Source organism: Lepus europaeus, chromosome 17 (genome assembly GCF_033115175.1).
Source record: "Lepus europaeus isolate LE1 chromosome 17, mLepTim1.pri, whole genome shotgun sequence".
Taxonomy (NCBI): Eukaryota; Metazoa; Chordata; class Mammalia; order Lagomorpha; family Leporidae; genus Lepus; species Lepus europaeus.
The window spans coordinates 59,271,726-59,294,969 of record NC_084843.1 but is presented as its reverse complement, the minus strand read 5'-3'; the positions used below and the strand labels follow the sequence as shown (position 1 = coordinate 59,294,969).

Here is a 23,244-nt window from a genome sequence, read left to right as displayed (position 1 = left end):
TCTGTCCTGGGTTAGTTGCTAGCCTATGTCCTCTGGCCACCTCTCCCCAGTCCCCCGAGTCAGCTACCTCCTTGGGAATAGGGACCTCAACCCTTGCTTGCTTTCTGTCCATTTCGCTCAGGTACCAGGTGCCCAGTCACATTTTTCCCATTTCCTGGGTGGCCAACAATTGTTGTGGGGAGCCTCTGAGGTTCTTTTAGAGGCCATTGTACTTGTGAAAAAACCTGAACTTCGGAACTGGTTCCAAGATGGAAGAGTAGGGAGGGAGCTTACTGCTGTAGCACAGGAAAAGATAATTTTTAAAAAGTGGGGATAGTGTAGTCTCAGGGAAGAGTCAGGGAAAAACAATGGCAGAGGAAACTCTACTGAAATTAGAGGGACAAAGTGGACCTACATGGAGAGCGTGGGTGCCCACAGCTCAGGACTCCAAGAGCCTACACACCAGCACTGGAAAGTGAGGTAAGACGAGATTGCAGTAGCTCAAGCCACTGGCGAAAAAGAGGAAGAGCCTAGAGGGAATGAGGCTTGAAGCCTCGTGGGGGAAAGTGCTCCAGCCAAACTAGAGAGGAAAAAAAAAAAGAGGATGGACATATTTCTCTCCGATCACTTTACAAAGGTGTATTTTGACAAGCTAATAGAGTGGACACCATTTTGGACATACATTACAGCTGTGCCAGCTTGTGTCTGCACCCAGCAATCAGCTGAGTGGAGACTCCTGACTGTTAGGGAGAACTAACAAGGGGCTAGGAGCTTGTGACTGTGTGAAGCTTCTGAGCTGGGACTGTGAAAAAAAACCCAAAAAAACAAAAAACTGAGGGTGTGTGGGAGGGACTTTGAGCAGTCTCAGTGGGAGATGCCACAAGCTCGGGGGTTCCTGGTTACCAGGTGAGAGACATTGCTGGGGAGTCTGAACTTATACTGAGGACTGCACAGACCCTTTGTGTGGTCCTTGGGACAGAGTAGATGAATATTATACCCACTGGGGCCGGTGCTCAGGCACAGATCGCCATCAAGGAGAAGGGCTCAGCTGAGCAGAATATACTTCCCTTCTGATTTAATAGAGAGAAGACTTACCACGCTAAACCTGGGAGTGTCACCTTAGACACACCCTTAACCCTGGAGAACTGAACAGAACTCTCTGACCACACCCACCACAAGCCTCTAGAGATTCACTGAAAGCAAACAGTCCACTTATCTACAGTCATAGTACAAGGATAAAAACCACCACAGCGGGCGGGGGGGGGGGGGAGAAGAAACTGATGGGTATCTCCCACAAATGCTGAACAACAAATGCAGCAATCCAGGAAACAAGCATAAGGAGACAACATGATGCTCTCAAAAAGAACACAGCACTTCAATACTAGATTATGAAGACAATGAGATAGAAGAAATGCAATAAATGGGACTCAGAAAATTGATCATAAGAGTACATAGAAGTAATCAAAAGCAAATGCCCAAAATGCTGAAATCCATGCAGGACATGAAAGTAAATCTTTCCCATGAAATTGAGATCTTCAGGAGGAATCAAAATGAAATGAAGTCAATAGAACAAATAAAAAATCCAGTGTAGAGCCTTAACAACAGAATCAGTGAGGCAGAAGAGAGAATATTGGACTTAGAAGACAGAGCACAGGAATGTATACAGTCAAACCAAAGATAAGAAGAGGAAATTAGAAATCTAAAAAGCGCTGTTGGGTATCTACAGGATACTATTAAAAAAACCAACATTTGGGTTCTAAGAGTTCCTGAAGGCATGGAGACAGCGAAAGGATTAGAAGGCCTTTTTAGTGAAATACTAGTGGAAAACTTCCTGGATTTGGAGAAAGAAAGGGACATCCAAGTACAGGAAGCATACAGTACTCCCAAAAGACATGACCAGAAAAGATCCTTGCCACAACACATTGTAATCAAACTCACCACAGTGAAACATAAAGAGAAGATTCTAAAATGTGCAAGACAGAAATGCCAGATTACTCTCAGAGGATCTCCAATTAGACTCACAGTAGACTTCTCATCAGAAACCTTGAAGGCTAGGAGAGAATGGCGAGATAAAACCCAAGTCCTAAGAGAAAAAAACTGTCATCCCAGAATATTATACTCTGCAAAGCTCTCATTTGTGAATGAAGGTGAAATGAAGACTTAACGACAAACAGAAATTAAAAGAATTTGTCACCACTTGTCCAGCCCTGCAAAAGATGCTTAAATATGTGTTAAACACAGAAACACGGTCATCAGTATGAAAGAAGGTAAAGGAAGAAAATCTCTCAGTAAAAGATCACAGGAAGTTCAAAGTATAAATTAGAAATATCTTTGGAAAAATGACAGGGCAAAGTCACTACTTATCAATAGTCACATTGAATGTAAATGGCCTCAACTCTCCAGTTAAAAGACACAGACTGGCAGAATGGATTAAAAAACCAAACCCATCTATTTGCTGCTTACAAGAAACACATCTTGCCAACAAAGATGCACACAGACTGAAAGTGAAAGGTTGGAAAAAGATATTCCATGCCAATGGAAACCAAAAAAGAGCTGGTGTAGCCATCCTAATATCAGACAAAATAGACTTTAACACAAAAACTGTTAAAAGAAACAAAGAAGGGCACTATATAATGATCAATTCAACAGGAAGATGTAACTGTTATAAACGTATATTCACCTAATTACAGGGCACCTGGCCATTTAAAAGAAAGGCTAAGGAATATCAAAGGGAGACATAGACTCCAATACAATAGTATTAGGGGACTTCAATACACCACTTTCAGCAATGGACAGATCAACCAGACAGAAAATCAACAAGGAAACAGCAGATTTAGTCGACACTATAGTCCAAATGGATCTAACAGATATCTACAGAACTTCTCATCCTACTGTTGCAGAATACACAGTCTTTTCAGCAGTGCATGGAACTTTCTCCAGGATTGACCACATACTAGGCCATAGTGCAAGTCTCAGCAAATTAAAACAAATCGAAATCATACCATGCATCTTCTCGGACCACAATGGAATGAAGCTGGAAATCAGCAACTCAGGAATCTCTAGAGCATATGCAAACACATGGAGACTGAACAACATGCTTTTAAATGAACAGCAGTTCATAGAAGAAATCAAAAGCTTTCTGGAAGTAAGTGAAGATAACAACACAACATATCAAACTTATGGGATACAGCAAAAGCAGTGTTAAGAGGAAAGTTTATAGCAAAAGGTGCATACATCAAGAAATTAGAAAGGCATCAAATGAACTATCAATGCATCTCAAGGATCTAGAAAAACAACAGCAAACCAAACCCAAAACTAGTAGGAGAAAAATAATTAAAATTAAGGAAAGCAACAAAATTGAAATAAAAAAGTACAAAAGATCAGCAAAACGAAGAGCTGGTTCTTTGAAAAAATAAACAAAATTGAGACACCATTGGCCCAACTAACCAAAAAAATGAGAGAAGACCCCAACCAATAAAATTAGAAATGAAAAAGTAAATGTAACAACAGATACCATATAAATAAAAAGAGTCATCAGAAATTACTACAAAGAGTTGTATGCCAACATACTGGGAAATCTAGCAGAAATGGACAGATTATGGACATATACAACCTACCTAAATTGAACCATGAAGACACAGAAAACCTAAACAGACCCATAACCAACACAGAAATTGAATCAGTAATAAAGGCCCTCCCAACAAAGCAAAACCCAGGACCGGATGGATTCACTGCTGAATTCTACCAGACATTTAAAGAAGAATTAACTCCAATTATTCTCAAGCTATTCAAAACAATTGAGAGAGGGAATCCTCCCAAATTCTTTCTATGAAGCCAGCATCACCTTAAATCCTAAACCTGAAAAAATATGCAACAAAGAGAATTACAGACCAAATTCCCTGATGAACCTAGTCACAGAAATCCTCAACAAAATTCTAGCCAATAGAATCCAACAAGACATCAGAAAGATCATCCACCCAGACCAAGTGGGATTTCTCCCTGGTATGCAGGGATGGTTCAATAGTCTCAAGTCAATCAATGTGATACACATTAACAAACTGGAGAAGAAAAACCATATGATTATCTCAATAGATGCAGATAAAGCATTTGATAAAATACAACACCCTTTCATGATGAAAACTCTAAGCAAACTGGGTATAGAAGGAACATTCCTCAACACAATCAAGGCAATTTATGACAAAACCATGGCCAACATCATATTGAATGGGGCAAGGTTGGAAGCATTCCCACTGAGGTCTGGTACCAGACAGGATGTCCACTCTCACATTGCTATTCAATATAGTACTGGAAGTTTTAGCTAGAGCCTTAGGCAAGAAAAAGAAATTAAAGGGATACAAATTGGGAAGGAAGAAGTCAAACTATCTGTCTTTGCGGACTATATGATTATTTAGAGGATCCAAATAACTTTACTAAGAGACTACTGGAACTCATAGAAGAGTTTGGTAAAGTAGCAGGATATAAAATCAATACACAAAAATCAACAGCCTTTATATACACAGACAATGCCACGGCTGGGAAAGAACTTCTAAGATCAATCCCATTCACAATAGCTACAAAAAAAATCAAATACCTTGGGATAAATTTAACCAAGGACGTCAAAGATCTCTATGATGAAAATTACAAAATTTTAAAGAAAGAAACAGAAGAAGATACAAGAAAATGGAAAAACATTCCATGTTCATGGACTGGAAAAATCAATATCATCAAAATGTCCATTCTGGGGCCGGCGCTGTGATGCAGCAGGTTAAAGCCCTGGCCTGAAGTGCCGGCATCCCATATGGGCGCCGGTTTGAGACCCGGCTGCTCCACTTCCAATCCAGCTGTCTGCTATGGCCTGGGAAAGCAGTAGAAGATGGCCCAAGTCCTTGGGCCCCTGCACCCATGTGGGAGACCTGGAAGAAGCTCCTGGCTTCTGGCTTCGGATCGGCACAGCTCCAGCCATTGCGGCCATCTGGGGAGTGAACCAGTAGATGGAAGACCTCTCTCTCTGTCTCTACCTCTCTCTGTAACTCTTTCAAATAAAAATAAATCTTTAAAAAAGAATTTAAAAAAAAGTCCATTCTTCAGAAAGCAATTTACAGATTCAATGCGATACCACTCAAAATACCAAAGACACTCCACTCAGATCTGGAAAAAATGATGTTGAGATTCATATGTAGGCGCAGGAGACCTTGAATAGCTAAAGCAATCTTATACAACAAAAACAAAGCTGGAGGCATCACAATACCAGATTTCAAGACATACTACAGGGCAGTTATAATCAAAACCTGGTACTGGTACAAAAACAGATGGATAGACTAATGAAACAGAATAGAAACACCAGAAATCAATCCAAACATCTATAACCAACTTATATTTGATCAAGGAGCTAAAACCAATTCCTGGAGCAAGGACAGTCTCTTCAACAAATAGTGCTAGGAAAACTGGATTTACACATGTGGAACAATGATGCAAGATCTTACACCTTACACAAGATCCACTCAACATGGATTAAAGATCTAAATCTACGACCCAACACCATCAAATTATTATAGAACAGCAGAGAAACCCTGAAAGACATTAGCACAGGCAAAGACTTCTTGGAAAAGACCCCAGAGGCACAGGCAGCCAAAGCCAAAATTAATAACTGGGATTACATCAAATTGAGAAGTTTCAGTACTGCAAAAGAAACAGGAAAGTGAAGAGGCAACTGATAGAATGGGAGAAAATATTTGCAAATCATACAACTAATAAAGGATTAATAACTGGAATCTACAAAGAGTTCAAGAAACTCCACCACAACTAAACAAACAACCCACTTCAGAGATGGGCCAAGGACCTAAACAGATATTTTTCAAAAGAGGAAATCCAATAGGTCAACAGACACATGAAAAAATATTCAGGATCACTAGCCTTCAGGGAGATGCAAATCAAAATCACAATGAGGTTTCACCTCACACCGGTTAGAGTGGCTTTCATATAGAAATCAACAAACAACAGATGCTGGCGAGGAGTGGGGAAAAAGGTACACTAATCCACTGTTGGTGGGAATGCAAACTAGTAAAGCCACTGTGGAAGATAGTTTGGAGATACCTCAGAAACCTGAATATAGTCCTATCATAGGACCCAGCCATCCCACTTCTTGGAATTTACCCAAGGGCAACTAAATTGGCAAATAAAAGAGCTATCTGCACCTCCATGTTTATTGCAGCTCAATCCACAATGGCTAAGACATGGAATCAACCTAAATGCCCATCAACAGAAGACTAGATAAATAAATTATGGGAGGGGCCAGCACTGTGGTGTAGTAGGTTAATCCTCCTCCTGAGGCGCTGGCATCCCATATGGCTGCCAGTTCTAGTCCCAGGTGCTCCTCTTCCAATCCGGCTCTCTGCTGTGGCCTGGGAAAGCAGTGGAAGATGGCCCAAGTTCTTGGCCCCTGCACCCATGTGGGAGACCCAGAAGAGGCTCCTGGCTTCAGATCGGCATAACTGCTGCGGCCAATTGGCAAGTGTGCCAGTGGATGGAGGACTTCTCTCTCTCTCTCTCTCTCTCTCTCTCTCTCTGCCTCTCCTCTCTCTGTGTAACTCTTTCAAGTAAAAATAAATCAATCTTTAAAAAAAAAGAAATTATGGGATATGTACTCTATGGAATACTACACAGCAGCAAAAAAAAAAAAAATCTGGTCATTTGCAACAAAATGGAGGAATCTGGAAAACATCATGCTGAGTGAAATAAGCCAGTCCCAAATGGACAAATATCATATGTTCTCCCTGACCTGTGACAACTAACTGAGCACCTAGAAGGAAACCTGTAGAAGTGAAACTGACACTATGAGAAGCAATGACTTGATCAGCCCTTGTCCTGTCAAGGAACAGCTTACTATTTTATTCTTTTTGTATTTTCTTTTTCTACTTAATACCATTGGTTGAATTCTTTACTTAACACAGAATTATTCTTAGGTGTTTAAATCCAATAGAAAAATAATCCCTGTTAAAAATAAGAGTGGGAATAAGAGAGGGAGGAGATGTATAGTTCAGCACACATTCCCTCGGACTTACCCCTAAGGGTAAAGCTAAAAACTTGCCATGGGACTCCAAATCCCATTAAGTTGGCAGATACCAATGCCATCTTACTCGTTAAAGTGATCAGTTTAAGTTCATAACTGATCATAAATATAGGATTAAGTGTCAAAGGGATCACATAAATAAGACCAAGTGTCTGCTAATAACAATTGATAGAATTAAAATGGAGAGAATGATCCAACATGGGAAGCAGGCCACACAGCAGACTCATAGAATGACAAATGCCCTAAACAGCACTTTGGCCTGAGAATCAGCCCTTAAGGCATTTTGATCTGGCTAAAAAGCCCTGAGTGCATTTAAGGCATGGAAAGCCAAGATACTGTGGGAAAAAAAAAAAAACTAAATGAAAGATCTTTGTGAGATCATGATAGAAAGAAGGGGCCATCAAAGAAGGAGGTACCTTTCTCTGGAAGAGAGAACCTCCACTTTGCTTATGGCCCTATCTAAATAATGTTGGAATTTGTGGACTCAAGATGCTTCCATAGCCTCAGCAGCTCATGACAAGAGCCTCGGTTGAACACTGACGTCATAAATAAGAGTGTCAGTTGTTAAATAAACAACATGTGTGCTCCCCATGTAGGACCTCTGTCCTTAATGAGTTGTACTATGAGAATTAATGGTAAAACTTGTCTTACAAACAGTACTTTATACTTTGTGTGTCTGTGTGGGTGCAAACTGTTGAAATCTTTACTTAGTATAGAGTTGATCTTCTGTATATAAAAATAATTTAAAATGAATCTTAATGAAGAATAGGATGGGAGAGGAAGCAGGAGGTGGGACAGTTTGGAGGAGGAAGGGCAGGTATGGGGGGAAGAACCGCTATTTTCAAAAGCTGTACTTATGAAATTTATATTTATTAAATAAAATCTTTCCAAACAAAACAAAACCTGACCTGCAGCATGAATCATGGGGGCTAGGGAGGTCCTAGGAGGACACAGGTGTGGGGACACCCAACCCCCAGAGTGGGCTGGGGCATTTGTTCCTGTTGCAATAGGACAAAGGGGTAGGAATGGATGAAACTGGTACAGGTGTGACAAACAAGTCACAGTTCCAATTTCTCGGGGATAATGTTACCAATTGAAGGCCCTTAAAAAACAAGATAGAAAGGAAAAATGAATGTTTGCAGTCGGCCAGCTAGGGGGGTGTGAAGCCACTGCCCCCTCCTGGTAAGCTGCCCTCCTGCTTCCCCACGCCCCATAGCATTTCATTTGTGGTGTACCTGAGAGGGACACAGCAGTTTGTAGCTGGAGGGAAGTGAGACTCCCACCTGGACCAGAGGCTGGGGAAGCTACCAGAAGCCAGGGTTCCGTGTCACTCCAAATGTCCTATCCCCGGGCAGGGCTTTGCACACCTGCTCTCCTGGGGGATGGTTTTCTAAAGCCCAAGCCAACCAGGCGAGGTAGAGGCAAGGGGTCATGGCCATTGCCCCAGGGACAGCAGAGACAGTGTCTCCAAGCAGGGGAATGGGCCTCACTCTACACCTCCCAGATGTGGGACTCCTACCTTTTCTCCTTGCTGTCCTGGGGGGCCGGTTTGGCCAATGACACCTGCTTCTCCCTGGGAAAGAGGAGAGAGATGGAATGAGGGCATACGGGGAAGCTGGGATGGTGCTTGAGGATGGTCTTGCCGCTTGTCTGGGAGTCTTTCCTCCACCTCCCAGCTGGGTTCCACTAACTCTCAACATCTCACCTGTCTAACGGACTTCTCTCTGGGTGCAGCTTAGGTCTCACCTCCTCTGAAAGCCCTCCTTGCTATCTCCCTTCCTCCTCTGAGTTGTGTGCCACACTCTGGAGTCCACCTACCCTGGCAGGCCCTCCTCTGTCCTTGGTTAGCACACATGTGGTCACTTGTGTCGCAGTCCCTAGCTGGCTTGGGGTAGTAGGGGAAGTCATTCTGGAACCTGCATCATTTGAAAAGTGACACCTGCTGGGTCCCAGCTGTGCAACAGGGGGGAGCATGAAGGCCCTGGGCATCTGGTTGTGTGGGGGGACCCAAGAGGCCCAGGGGGAGGGGGAGGAGCCCATTCGGAATGCTTCACTTATCCAACATTTTGTCTGGGCCTGTAAAATGGATTTGAATTTGGGAAATCCAGACTTCCAGATTTCCCCCTCCCCTGTCTCAGGATGCAGGACAATAGTGGCCAGACCACCAGATGCCCAGGCCCTGTGGGGCCAGAGGGGCTGACCCTGGAGCCTGGGAGGCAGGGGCTCGGGCTACCATAGGATGGGCACATGGGCGTAGCCTGAGACCCTTCCCGCCCCTTCACTGGGTGCTTCCAGGGCTCCCCTGGCCCTGCTGTGCCCCTGGAACAGTGGGTTTGTCCCTCCTGCTGGGTAGTGGACAAGCCACGAGGAGCTTCCCCGCAGCCCTGTGAGTGCACAGCCTCAAACAGTGAAGAGCTCCCGTGGGACCCGGGCTGTGGCACAGAGGGCTGGAGCCACCCTGGTGACGCTGGCATCCCAGGTCAGAGCACCAGCTGGAGCCCTGCTTGCTCTGCTTCTGACCCAGCTCCCTGCCCCTGGGCGCCAGGGAAGGCAGCAGAAGTTAGCCCGAGTACTTGGCTCCTGCCCATCCACGTGGGAGACCCAGATAGAGCTCCAGGCTCCTGGCTGTGACCGGCACAGCGCCAGCTGTTGTGAAGCAGCCGATGGAAGGCCTCTCTCTCTGCCTTTCAAAGCAGTGAGGAGCTCATGCTTTCCCTCTGAGCTGGAAGGGACTCCCTTGGCTTCCCTGGCTGCTGAAGGAAAGTGAGCAATGGGGGAGATCTGCTTTGGAAACCAAAGTCTCACTGTGGCAGCTTCCAGCCAGTGAAAGGAAGGTGAGGGCGGTCCCCTTTGTAGCCCCCTTTCTGCCACGTGCCTCCCTGCCTGCCAGCGGACCGCTGCCCTGTAGCCTATTCAGAGCCAAGGTAAGGGCATGTTCTGGCTGACTCAGTTGCATCATCTCCACCCGAGTACACGGGACATCCTCGTTTCCAGGACGGGCACCTCTCCCCGGGGGCCAGCCGACACCTGCCTGGAAGCAGGAGCTCAGAGCGGATGACCCTGTGAGAGCTCACTGGGAAAAACCACACCTGGAGCAGGGCAGAGCTGCAGAAGGCAGGGGTTAGGGACAGGCTGCGGAGGCCATGACACCGACCCCAGGAAGACTTACCTTTGGCCCTGGAGGGCCAGGGAGCCCTGGGGGGCCAGGATCCCCCCTGCCTCCTCCAATGGCGTTGCCAGCATCGCCTTTCTCTCCCTGGAGGTGGGGGCAGGAAAGGGAAGGGGCAGTCACACCACTGGCTCTCCCATGCTGGGGGCATGGCAGGCCCCTCGCCTGCTCTCCCCACTCCCGGTCTACAGGGATGGCGGCAGAGGCCGCCCCTCAGTGCAGGCTGAACACAGGGGGACACCAAGGGCTCTGGGGGCCCTAGAGCTCTTCAGAACCCAACCTGGTCGGACCTGGCTATGGGGTCAGAGGAGAGAAAGGAGCTAAGCCTGCAGCTGTGGCAAGAGACCCATTGGCACTTGGGGCTTGAGCCGCGTCTCTCAATGTGTGCTCCGCAGAACACTGCTCGGGGGGGCTGGGAACATTGGGAACATGAACAAAAGGTCTGTAGGCTAAACTGTCCAGAAATGCAGTCGTGTGAAGCTCTGGGTGTGCCCCTCACCCACAGGGCTCAGAGCCTCCGCAGCCTGGGGTGCGTGGACCCCCCGGGGGGCCTGAGCCATGCAGCTCTCCCCAAACTGACTTGACTTGGAGTCTTTTTAAAAAATGAAACATGAGGCCAGTGCTATGGTGCAGTGGGTAAAGCTGCAGCCTGCAGTGCCGGCATCCCATATGGACATGGGTTCAAGTCCTGGCTGCTCCACTTCCTATCCAGCTTCCTGCTAATGCATCTGGGAAACAGTGGAGAATGGCCACTTGGCCCCTGCACCCAGCTGGGAGACCCGGAAGACGCTCCTGGCTTTGGCCTGGCCCAGTGCTGGATGTTGTGGCCATTTAGGAAATGAACCAGCGAATGGAAGAGTGCCTCTCCCTGTTTCTCCCCCCTTTCTCTGTAACTCTTCCAAGCAAACAAACAAATCGGAAGGAAGGGAGGGAGGGAGGGAGGGAGGCAGGGAGGAAGAAGCAATACAGCCATGCCCCCTTACCCACAGGGGACAAGTTTCAAGACCACCAGGGGTTGCCCATAGGAGCATAATCAATGACTTCTCTACACGGATACACTTGTGATAAAGCTTAATTGGAAGTCAGGCACTGTGAGAGATCAGCAGCAACAACAATAAAATAGGACAAGTTGCTGCAGTAAAAGCCATGTGAATGTGGTCTCTCTCCTTCCTCACCGCACCCGAGGAGTGTTTTTTTTTTTTTTTTTGACAGAGTTACAGACAGCGCTGCGCAAATCCGAAGCCAGGAGCCAGGTGCTTCCTCCTGGTCTCCCATGCGGGTACAGGTGCCCAAGCACTTGGGCCATCCTCCACTGCCCTCCTGGGCCATAGCAGAGAGCTGGACTGGAAGAGGGGCAACCGGGACTAGAACCCTGCGCCCACATGGGATGCTGGCACCGCAGGGGGAGGATTAGCCAAGTGAGCCACGGCGCCGGCCCTCTGGCCCAAGTAGTGTTTCTGATGTGGATGACTGAAACCACAGAAAGTGAAACCGCAGAGCTGGCGGTGGGAGGGGGGATCGGGAGGCTGCGGGGATGGGCGGTGGGCTTCAGGGCTGCCTTCTGCGCTGCTGTGAGGAAATCTGCCCACTTCCAGCTTCTAGGTTCTTGGAATTTGGGCTTTTCTTGTTTAGCCAATCAGGGCTTATCCTCTGGCTCCTCCCCCAGCCCTAGCCCCTCTCTGGGAGTGGCCAGAGCAGCTCAGGGGCTGTGCAGGGCTGGCCTGGGATGTGGGGAGGAGGGACCCACCACCCAGGGCTCCGCCATACTTACTTTCTGTCCCAGGAGCCCGGGGGGCCCTGCAGCCCCTTTCTCACCCTGTGGGGGAGAGGTAGACAGTGCAGGTTAGGAACCAGTTCTCGTGGTGCCTGGGAAGGCCCAACCTCCTGGGCCCAGGGCCTTGGCCTTCCTCACTGTGCTTCCCTGCCCCTACCCGGGGCTGCACTTCCTCCTGAATCCCCAGGGAGGGCAGCCACGTCCCAGGCACCTGCACCACTGCTCTCCCTGTCCCCAGGGGCAACACCGGGCAGCAGTGCTGGGTCCCTTCCATGTCCCAGTGCCCCCTCCCTCATGCTCTTGGTCCCATTCTCACGGTCCAATCAGAGACCCCCACTTTTCTGCTTACTCCCCTCTGCCTCTGGGGAGGACCAAGGCCACCCCACCGGAGCTTTTCCCTGGGAGGAGGATTCTGAGGAGCCGGCCTCCTGCTGGCTTGGACAGCGTCTCCCCACCCCTCCCGGTGACAGCCTGAAGTCCTAGCCCCAGTCCTAGAAGAGACTTCTCCAGGGCCAGGGTCACTGCAGATAGTTAGGGAAGCTGAGATCACCTAGACAGGGTGGGGGTTGCGGGTCCCTAATCTGTTGTATTGCGCTCAGGGAGAGGCCGGGCAAAGGTGGAGGTGGAGATCGGGGTGTTGCTTCCCCAAGCCTGGCCCACTAAGGGCAGACTTCCACTGGCAAGGGCAGAGCGTCCCACAGCCCTCGGGAGGAGCCAGCCCTGCCGAAGCCTTGCGCTGGCACTTCCAGCCTCCAGTCGGTTCCTTGCTAGACGGTCAATTCCTATTTCTCAAGCCCCCAGCCTAAGCAGGCTAACCCGACTCCCCCAGCAGGGGCTCCCACCACCAGCTGTCCCTGCAACGTTAATTACCGCGCCCCTCAGCGACACTGGAACCCAGCCTCCTTCCACAAAGGAAGCCTGGGACTGGTGACGGCCCCTGGCTGGTCAGCGGCAGAGCTGGCCCAGCCCCCGGGGCTCCGCCATCCCCTGTGCACGGCACCCAGGCCCCCCTTGCAATCATGCAGAGTCGGAACACGATGCAGCGTCGGGACAGGTTCAGAGAAAGGCGGCAGCGGGCAGGCTGGTAGTGGGGGGAGCAGAGCGAGCGTCGCACACAGGACGCCAGGTGGCGGCGGCGGCTTCTGAGACCTCACTCTGTGTGTGTGCTCAGCTGCTGACTTGACCGTCATTCCGTCACATGTCACAGTGGCCTGGAGGCTAGCAGGCCACAGCCAGGGTGCTGGTTCTGGTGTGGGCTCTTCCTGGCTCGTAGCGGGAGATGGAGAGGGCGTGGCAGAGAGAGAGAGAGGAAGCCGCCTTTTTCTCTCCGTACGAGGCCATTGATCTCAGTGGCCTGGAGGTCGCCGTGGCAACCTCGTCCAGCCATCAGCATTACCTCCAAGGGCAGCCACCCGGCACACAGCGGCGCTCACGGGGCACGCGCACCATGGCAGCCCCTTAAGGTTATAACGGAGCTGGACAGGTCCTCTCCCCCAGTGATGTGGCCCTAACGTCACAGCGCAAGGCGTCACCCACGTGTCTGCTGTGAAGCACACGTCAACAAACCTCCAGTGACGCTGCCCGTCACTTAAAAGTGTGGCCCACACAATCACGTGTGGCCCACGGCGCTGGAAACGATGGTGGCCATGATGTCACTGGCGGATGGGCGGTGGCTCCTGGGACATCTGTTTACAGTCTCCGCCTGCTTCCAGAGGCCACGTCTAGTGATTGACAGATGCCATGCTCCCATGTGTGACGCGTGCACGACTGTGAAACTGCCCGACGAGGCGTTTCTCAGAACGTATCCCCTGTGACACGGGATGCACGCCTGCCCAGCGGCACTGGGGACTGGGGCTCCAACATACGCATGAAGCAGGGACCCAGGTCAGTCTGCAGCAGGCGAGCACCCTGTCAGCAGGTGTTAGTATCAGGTCAGCATATCCCAGGCCCCCAGCACCCAGGAGTCGCGGTTCCCTGCGTGATCAAGTGACCTGTGGCCACTGTCAGCAACTGATTGCTAGCTGCAGCCACGGAAGATGCCACACCAGGTCTCGGGGCGTCACCTGCTTGCCACTTGCCCTTGGGTAAAGCAGAAGGCAGCCAAGGGAGAGAAAAGAGGGCCCAGGAGGGCCCCGGTGGGGAGGGAGGTGAGGCCCGAGGGGGTCCCTGCTGCCCTGCCTTTGTGTGAGCGGCTCCTGGATGTGCCTTAGCCTGGGCATCCCGAGCCCCAGGCCCAGTGTCGAGGACCAGGATGCCAGCCTCGCCCTGCAGGGTCCCGTGGGAGCGGCGGAGGGAGGCAGCTCCCTCCTGCAGGGCTCCGTGTTGTACCCAGCACCTTCTGGGGGGGCACGCTCCCCCTGAGTGTGGGCTTCGGAAGCGTTGCCTGGCCAATCCGCACTCCCCTCTGCCTGGGACACAGGCACCCACAGCACACGGCAGGCCACCCCGCAGCTGCAAGCGGGGCCGGGAGCAGGCGCGTGGCAAGGCCAGGATGAGGGACACATGCTCAGTACATGGTATCCTACCCTCTGCCCCCTCGTTCCCAGCAAACCTGGGGGCCCCGGCTTCCCTGCTGCTCCTGGGTCCCCCTTTGAGGGAAGAAGAGAGAGTCAGTGGTGAGAGGAAGGGGTGGGGGCAGGGGCGGGCGGCAGTGACCATGGAACACGTGTCCTCTGGTCCAGAGAAGGTGTGAACTGAGAACAGGAAGGCTCCGAGAAGGCTCGTGGCAGAGGCCCGGGTCATGCCTTCCATCCCGTGTTTCTCCCACTCCTCTGACCACGCCTCTAACTGTCCGTGATGGGGGCGGGGTGGGGAGAGCCCTGCTGGTACACAGGGGCCAATAGCCGCTGCCTGCCATGGCCGGCTAGCAGGTGCACAGGCCAGGAGCCAGAGGAGTGGGCGGCGTTTGCAGTGAGCTCCCGACAAGCCAGCCCCTGTCTGCTCAGCAGGGCCCGGGCCAGCCTCATGGGGACCAAGAGCAAAACAGCAGCCGCCCCTCCCGCCCCGCCCCACCTTGCTCTGCTCCACACAGCCTGCAGCAGTACCTTGGCTCCTGGGCTCCCCGGCTCACCCTGCATGGAGAGGGAGAGAGACAGAATGAGCAAAGCACCAAGTATGCGTGTGGGCAGAAGCATCTGGCCGGGCTGCCTGCCTCCCCCGACCTGTGAGGGCTGCGGCAGGTGTTGGGGGGCGGCCTCCCAGGAGGAGTGCGGGGAAGGTTGGGGCCTGTCAGGCCTGGACACTGAGCTCCTGTTCTCCCAGTGCATCTGCCTGTCAATCAGCTCAGAGGGGGAAGCTCGGAGCAGCTGAATTCTAAAATGAAAAGGCAAGAGCTGGGGTCCCCCTGGCCCCGGACAGGCTGGCAAGCCCTGGGCTGGGATGGGAAGGTGCGTGGCTTGCAGGGGGCTGGCGCCGGCTCCCACTGAGGGCTGTGCGTGGGCAGCAAGGCTGCTTGGGAAAGGGACTTGGCATCACAGCTGCCCCTCGTGCTGCACAGTCACCCCACAGAGCTGCCCCCGCCCTGAGGGACATGGCTACACTGACCTTCATCCCAGCCACGGCGATGCCTGGAGCTCCCTGGCAGAGAGAGAGAGAGGAGCGTGAAGGCTTGCTGCAGCCAGAGGCAACAGGGAGGGGCGGCCAGGGAAGGGGGGCTGCCCACAGCTGCCTACTGCCCGCCCCCTCCCTCACCAGGATGTGGGCTCAAGCGGGGCCCCGGGGGAGGGGCAGTGTGTCCTGCAGAGGAGGCTCCGTGCAGCCCACCCTGCTCCACCCCTTGGGCTGCCCGCCCACCTGCTCAGCTCCCAGACTCTGCGGGGAGGCACCGTGGGGACCCTGGGCTGCTGGATGGCACTGGGCGGGGGTCCCTAACGGGGAAGGGGTGAACATAATAGCCTGAGACCACCTCCTTGAAGGTCAATCTATTTCCAAAGCACCACTTAGTCAGTTCCAAGTGCAGGTGATCCTGGGGGAGTCCCCACTCCCCTCTTGGTTTTCAGGACCACAGCCTCACTGAGGACCACTGAGGCTACATGTCAGCAGGGCACTGGCGAGAGACCCCTGGGAGGGCAGCAGGGGCAGGGGGAGAGGGACGCAGAAAGGGGGCAGAGGGCAGAGTGCCGGGGGAGGGTCCCAGCGCTGCCTGGGATGTGGGGAGGGAGGTACCTTGGCTCCGTGCTTGCCTGGCATCCCTGGCATGCCCCGTTCTCCCTGGAGGAGGAAACGAGAGATGATGAGGAGAGGCGCACACTGGGCCCTGTGGCCCATAGTGATGGCTTGTCTGGAAGCTCGGGCCGCCAGCCAGCCGCCCGTGATGAGCTCCGAGGCCCCTGCGGTGGCTGGCAGCTGTGTGGGCCTGCAGGAGGGCCTGAGTCGCAGATCACAGGGCAGGGCAGGTTCTTGGGCTGGGGAGGGGAGAGAGAGAGAGAGAGAGAGAGAGGAGGAGGAGGAGAGAGTCCAGTGAGGGAAGTGACTACTCAAGATCCATCGTCACTCAGTTGCTGGACTGGGCCTGGAAGTTGGTGCTATGGGGCTGGCCATGGACAGGAGTGAGTGCTCACCTATTGTATACCTCCTGCATACCTCCTGCATTCCTGCTACACACCTGCTGCATGCCTTCTGCTCACCTCCTGTACACCTATTTCTCACTTGCTGCTCACCTCCTGCACACCTGCTGTGCACCTACCCCCTTGGCCCTGCCTGGAGGTTCTTGGCCTTCAGCAGGCTTCCTAGGGCGCCACCTGCTCTCCCCATTCCACTCCTCCTTTTCTTCCCAAGTGCCCAGGTCTAACCCTTCCCAAGGACATGGGGGCCTTGGCCGTGTGCGGCCCCCACTCGATTGTCCATCTTCCCAGCTCAGGGGAGATGTGAGATCTGGAAGAGACACACAGAAGGGGAAGGGCTTGGGGCTGACAACCAGTGACAAACGGGGGGCCAGAAGTGGGCGGGCCAGACTATAACCTGCTATGTGTGTCGCGGCCAAAGGAGGGCGGCTGACACACATGGAGCCCCTGCACAAATGTCCAGCCTGGCTCAGGCTGCTGTCCAGCAGCACCTGAGGGCTGTGGCCCACAGGCCAGGGCGCAATTCCCACAGGTGCACTGGTGGAGGGCAGAGCTGGTTCTGCCTGGCCCCCACCTCCTCAACCTTCTACTCTCCCCCTTCTCGCCATCCAATGCTAGAATGACTTCCTCCAGGCTGGCTCCAAGCAAGCTTCCCACTGCCCGGGCCGGGTAGCGAGCCCTGTGATTGCAGAACACCCGCTGCCCTGTGCCGGGCAGGGCCTCTCTGCCCAGTTTCCTCCCCAGCCTCATCTGATACCCTGCTGCACATCAACTACTATCTGTGGCTCTGAAAAACTGCCACTTCCCCGACCCCACGTTGTTCTGCAGTTTTCCAAGTCCAGCCGAATACCGTCTCCTCGGAAGCCCTTTGCTCTTCCCGCACTAGCTGGAGCCAGCTCCCCAGGGTGGCAGCAGCCACCAGGCATCTGTGATCCGCACGCATGGGTTCAGATCCATCTGCAATGGCTTCTCTGTCACCCTCTTTGGGCCAAGTTTCCGAATTCGGCAGAAGGCCAAGAATCTGTAGCTCTAAGTGCCAGAGCCCTCCCTCGCTCTGACCCCCCTGTGACTGTCCCTGAGCCACAGATGGGGGTGGCACAGCTGGACTCAGGAGGTGCACACATCAGGCAAGCCAGCGCCCCAGGCCTGCCCCCACCGTGGAGCTCCCATTGTGGGAAAGAGAGGAGTGGCCCAGCCTGGAGTCCAGAGCCTCCGACTTCCCCTCTTCCCTCTCCACCAACCCTTCCAAGACAGCTATGGGTGCTACTCCTGTCTCACAGCTAAGTAGACTGTGGCTCAGAGAGGCCAGGGGGCATTGCCAAGGTGGTGCAGAGTAAGCTTTGAGCACTGGTTTGTTGTCTGCTAAATCCCTGGTGTCCATTTCTTCCATCACCCCCAACGCAAGGGGCATGGGTGTTCACCCTCTCCCATCAGACAGCGTCTCAAAGCAGGCAAAGCCTCCTGTGCTGGGGGCCCTCAGGTGTGTGGCCCACAGGGCTGGGGTAGGGGGTCAGTGTGCTGGGCCTTCAGCCAACCGCACCCAGATCAATTGCATGGCACAGCCCTGCCTGCACGCAGCCCTGCTTGTGGCTGGCAGAGGGCGCTGCAGGACCGCATCTGAAGTCTGACCACAGCGGCACTGCACTCCTAAAGCCCTTGCTGGGGCTGGGGGCTCCAGGGGAAGGCCCTGTCACTCTACTCCTGGACCAAGGTTCCCAGTGGACATGCCAACCACCCCCCGCCCCCGCAAGCCAACTCAGCCCAGGGGCCTCCAGACAGGCTCCCTTCCTGGCGGATGCAGCTTTGGGGTACCTGACTGGGGGCCTCGTGTCTATCCTCCTCTTCTCTCTGCCTTTTCTTCACATTCCCCCGTGCCCCTGCCTTCCTCTACCTACCTCTGCCTACCTCCATGAGGGGAGTTGGGCCGTGTGACCACTGATGAGCCACTGTCCTTTGCTGCACTGGCTACTTATTTGTGAAGTTAGGGTAGACAAGATGCCTGCTCCTGTATCTTTTTCAACAGCCCCAGCACTGTCTTTGCTCCTTGCAAGGCCCTTAGGAAGAGAGGCCAAGGTGACAGCTCCAGAGAATGGCTCTGTGGAGGTGGGAGCCTTGGCCACAGGAGGGAATCTTAGTGGGCCTTGCTCCACTCCCCCACCCACCACCACCAGAAGCATCCCAAGACAACACGGAGAGGGTCCTCTGTCCCCAGTATCCTAAGCAACTACAGAGCAGCCCCAGGGAGCCACAGTCTGCAGGCTAATTGGAGCCGTCTGCAGCCCGGCCAAAGCTGGGAACCTGGCAGGGAGGCCGCCTCCTGTTCGGGTGGCTGACCTCTGCCCCGCCGCTCCCCTCTAGGTCAGGTCACTTAATTCCGCCAAGGACCCCGCCTCCCTCCATCCCAGGAAGCAGGGCTCCCGGCTGCCCCACCGTGCAGCTCACTCCACTCTCATTAGGCTCACTCCTCTGAGGCTCCTCTCAGGGGCTTGCCCTGCCTGACCTCCCAGCGGGGGACCGGCGCTTCTCCCAAACCAGCTAGCATGGGGCAGGTGGGAGAGGCCCAGGGTCACCGCCAAGGGCTCCCGGCCCATGGTGCCGAGGGCACACTTGCGGGGGCTGGAGGTGGCGCCTCCGTGCACAGAGCTGCCCCTGGGACAGCCCCTTCCTCCCTTAGCAAGCGGGCTCCATGCAGCTGCACTCACTGCTGGCTTTAACCTCCACCTCTGCCTTCTCCTGCCCAGAGGGGCTCCCCGGGGGGCTGTCAGCCCCCTGATCTGGGCCATCCTGGGACAGGGGAGGAGTGTGATGGCTGGGGGACTGGCTCTTTAGCCTCAGCGCCAGGACCCGCTGTAGGATGCGCAGAAGCCTCTGAGTTGGCCCCCCAGCCCCCACCCCCCTCAGCGGGGCCCACTCCACAATCAATAGCTCCTCTATTCCTGCCCGGCTTGCGGGGGCTCGGGGGGAGGACCCATCTCTCACAGGCATGACGGACGACGGGACGGATGGAAGGAGCTTTGGGAGCGCAAGCCGGCGGTGCTCCCGTCCCGCAGGAATGGCCTCTTAATTGGTGATTGACTGTTGGCTGAACAAGCTGGACAGGCACTTGGCAAGAAGACACAGTTTGGATGGAGGTGGGGGCCTCAAGGTCAGCTCCCCAGCCACGCGGAGGTCAGGCCCGGGAGATGAATGGAGTGCCCGACCCCTGACGTGAAGCCGGCTTCGGTCTGCGTCGGGAACGGGGAGCCCCTGGCCCAGGCGGCTCTGTACAGATTCTTTGTTCTCTGCGGGGGGGGGGGGGGAGTGGGGGCAGCGGGGAGGGCCGGGGGGGGGGCACACAGCTCAGCCCCAGGCCACAGCCCCATGCTGGCTGCGTGGCCAGGTGAGCAGGGCTGGTGCTGTCCTAACCCCGGCTGCGTTCCCAGGCCTCTCTTCCGGGAAAAGGGCAGCTGGGTTCCTGCTTCCCTGCCCCAGGCAGTCGGCAGAGCACGGAGGCCCGGAAGCATGGAAATCCCAGGGCTCCGGCAATTAGGCCGGCAGGAAGTGAGCCAGGGAATGCCCGGGGTCGCCGCCCCGCTCAAGGCTGGGCTTTGGAAGGGCGGCTGGCTTGTAATCTCCATTTGAGATCGGTTGATTTTGTCGTTAGTTCCAAAGGGGAAAGTCAGCTCTAATTAATCTGTGGTTTTGAGCGCAAAACAAACAGGGCCGAGCGGGCGGGGGGGGGGGGGGGGTGGGGGGTGGGGGGGCGGAGGCCTCAGACGGGGGCTGAATCTTCTGATCTGCTTTAGTTTACATGGTCTGGGTGTCCCCGCCGGGATTTCGTGGCTCCGAAGGGAAAAGGCTGTCCCCACGTGGGGCTGAGTGACTCCGGGCTCTGGGGACAGGAGGACGCGCAGTCCTGGGAGCATCCCGATCCCCAGGAGAGGTGTGCGGCGACGCCAGTACCAGCGGGCAAAACATGCTGCTTCCTTCCTTAGCAGCTCAACTAAAATGGGGCACCCAGCGCCGTGTTCCCTGCCTCGGGCTCCGTCCCCGGCCGGAAGGCAGCAGCGAGGTCCTTTACCGCAGAAAGACCTACTTCCCCACTGCGGACCTTGGGGGAAACGGTCTCTGTGGGCCTCAGTTGGCTGACCAGTAAACTGGGTACGAGAGTGGAAAGCTGCCTCCCAGAGCCGAGAGCAGGGTTTAGTGCTGCAGTGTGTGCCGAGTGTGTGTCCCCAGCCCGACACTTGCAGAGGCTCAGCACGGCGTGGTTCTAGAGGCGTGTCCATCCCCCACATGGCCTACAGGTCAGAATCCTCACACCTTTTGCCAGAACGAGGGGCACCCGAGGCCTCCAGGAGCTGCAGCTGCAGTTGCCAGTGCTGGAGCCTGAGTCTCTCCCCTCCCTCCTCCTCTGGCCTGAACACTGCAAGCAGGAGACCCTGCAAACGCTGAGGCTTAACACCCACAGCCCCGAGCCTATGCACTTAGAGATAAGCTCTGGCCAGCGTTTGGGATCCACAGTTGGCCTGACAAACATTGACAGCACTCGGAACTCCTGAAAGGGAGCCAAGGTTGTAATGTTTTAAACACACTTTGCGTCTCATGGCAGAGTTGAAGTGGATTGGGGTCATAAGTGTGGATCAGAGAGGTACCGCTCTGAGCGTGCTCTCCGGGAGTTGGCCGGGGGGAGCGGGGTGGATCTCGCTGGCCCAGGAGGGGCTGCCAGGAACGGGTGATTAGCACCCTTCACTGGCCGGGAGCTGTCTCTCTGGGGAGCCCAGTTCACCAGCTCAGACACATGTCCTTGAGTGTAGGTGAGTGACAGTGATGCTCAGGTGGAGGCCACGCCCCCCACCACGCCCAGGCCACCAGGGGCTGGCACTCACAGCACCCTCTCCTCCTAGGGGAGAGGGCTGGTCCCTCTTCTCAGCACTGGGCCCAAGGCACCCTTTAGGGTAATGCTTCCTCCACAAGCCTTACTCCAAGCAGGGAGTGGCAAAGGAAAGAGGGAGAGAGATAGAGCTGAAGAGCAAAGGAAGAGATCTTGGGGGACCAGCTCTCCACACCCAGAGAAACTACAGGGAGAGGCTGGCGGCTGGGCCTGGACTCCAGGGACCTGGCTCTAGCTCCAGCCTGGTGGTTCCCCAGCTGTGCGGCCTTGGGCAATGTGTGAGCCTCTCTGAGCTCTTCCTCTGGCCGCTGAGCCTTGGCTAGGGCCGAGTGCGGCAGGGGGTTAATCCAGAGATGTGAAGCATCATTGCACTTGGCTTCAAAGACAGGAATTCCTTTCAGCTCAGCACCCCGTGGGGTCAACAGGCTGTGGTAGTGGGTCAGGCACTTGTGGCCTCCCAAGCAGGGGCCCCCAGTCCCGGAAGCACTCCCCAGTGCTTGTTCCCTGGCCACTGGTGGATGAGGAGGTGTTGGTGAGCCGGGGACAGCCAGAGAGGCTGGAACAGAGATCAGGGTCCTGAGGCCACCTGTGGGCCAGCTGGCTTAGCAAGGCGGCGGCCCCAGCGCTGGCCACTGAAAAGACCATCAGAGGGGAGGAGTGGAGGCCGCAGGAGCCCTCCAGAGACTCAGAGAAGTGGGAGGGGAGGGGGGAGCCCCGGCCCAGCTGAGAAGAGTTGGGGGGGGGGGGAGCAAGGGTCGGGCAGGAAGGCAAGGGACTTCTCCATTGCTTGTGCACCCAGAGAGCAGCAATGCTTACACAGCCCCTGGCATGGGTGAGAAAAGCCTCGGACAAAGGCTGGGGAAGCCTGGGGCTTGTCCCAAAGCTGGGGGCTGCCCTAAACCAGGGGCCGTGGAGGAAGCCACAGTGTCCCTGAGCTGGAAGGTGGCTCTGAGCATACCCCAGAGCGTGGCAGGGCATGGACGCGCCTGCCCTCCCAGGCCCCGGCTCTCCCTTCGCTTGCTCTGCCCCTAGCTGTGCACAGAGGTAGGCCCCTCTTCCCAGCTACAGTGAGCGACCTGTCCACGTGACACAAGTCCAGCAGCGCCAGGGGGACGCTTCTGCTCGCAGTGGGATGGGGACGACACGCTGGCCGCACTGCGCCCCTGGCATCATGACACCCCAGCCAAGAGCAACCGGCATCCCAGCTCCGCGCTCCGGTTCACAGCACAGCAGCCGCCCGTCACGCCACAATGCCAGTCGTGGGCCCGGCTGTGACCCCAGGCCCCCTCTGCCAGCCCGCAGCCTCTGCCCGGGGCTCCCCGGCTAATGGGAAAAGCAGCCCCGGGCGGCGGCGGGCCGTAAATTCTGTGAGCTGTTGAGCACATGGAGGCGACTGCGGGCGCTGTCACTCCCACTTCCTGACACAAGGCGAGTCTCGGTTTATGCAGAACTAATTAAAGGCCTCTCAGGTCTTACCGGGTCGCCCACCAAGCACCCATAAAACAACGTGGCGACGGCAGCCGTCGGCTTGCGGCGTGCGTGGAACGTGAGGCTCTGGACGGAGGCTTCCGTTCCCAGCATTCCTGCCATTCCGGGTGCCTCCCCCCTGCCTCGTGTCTTCTCCCGCAGGCTGCAGTCTTCCCAGCCAGGGCTGGTGGGCAGGGCTGGGCACAGCAGGTCCACGGGAAAGGCCCAGAGCTGGACTCCAAGCCCTGCTCTGCCACTTAGAAGCCACGGGAGTTTGGGCAAGGCTCTGTCTCCTCTGTTGTTAAAAAGAACAGCGCTGACGGCCTCGCGGGGGTGGGTTTAGGGTTAGAA

The 23,244-nt window shown here is 54.6% G+C and overlaps 1 protein-coding gene across 5 annotated transcripts in view; it reads right to left on the bottom strand.

Moving 5' to 3' along the window:
• Positions 1-23,244, bottom strand: part of COL13A1 (collagen type XIII alpha 1 chain) — a 141,252-nt gene that overhangs the window by 27,618 nt on the left and 90,390 nt on the right. For all 5 annotated transcript variants that reach the window (XM_062213967.1, XM_062213969.1, XM_062213971.1 and 2 more), the window contains 6 exons: positions 16,156-16,200; positions 15,535-15,567; positions 15,036-15,062; positions 11,989-12,033; positions 10,218-10,304; positions 8,568-8,621 (listed from right to left, as the gene is read on the bottom strand). In XM_062213967.1, the coding sequence (XP_062069951.1) occupies positions 8,568-8,621; positions 10,218-10,304; positions 11,989-12,033; positions 15,036-15,062; positions 15,535-15,567; positions 16,156-16,200 (291 nt within the window). The remainder of the gene's footprint in view (positions 1-8,567; positions 8,622-10,217; positions 10,305-11,988; positions 12,034-15,035; positions 15,063-15,534; positions 15,568-16,155; positions 16,201-23,244) is intronic.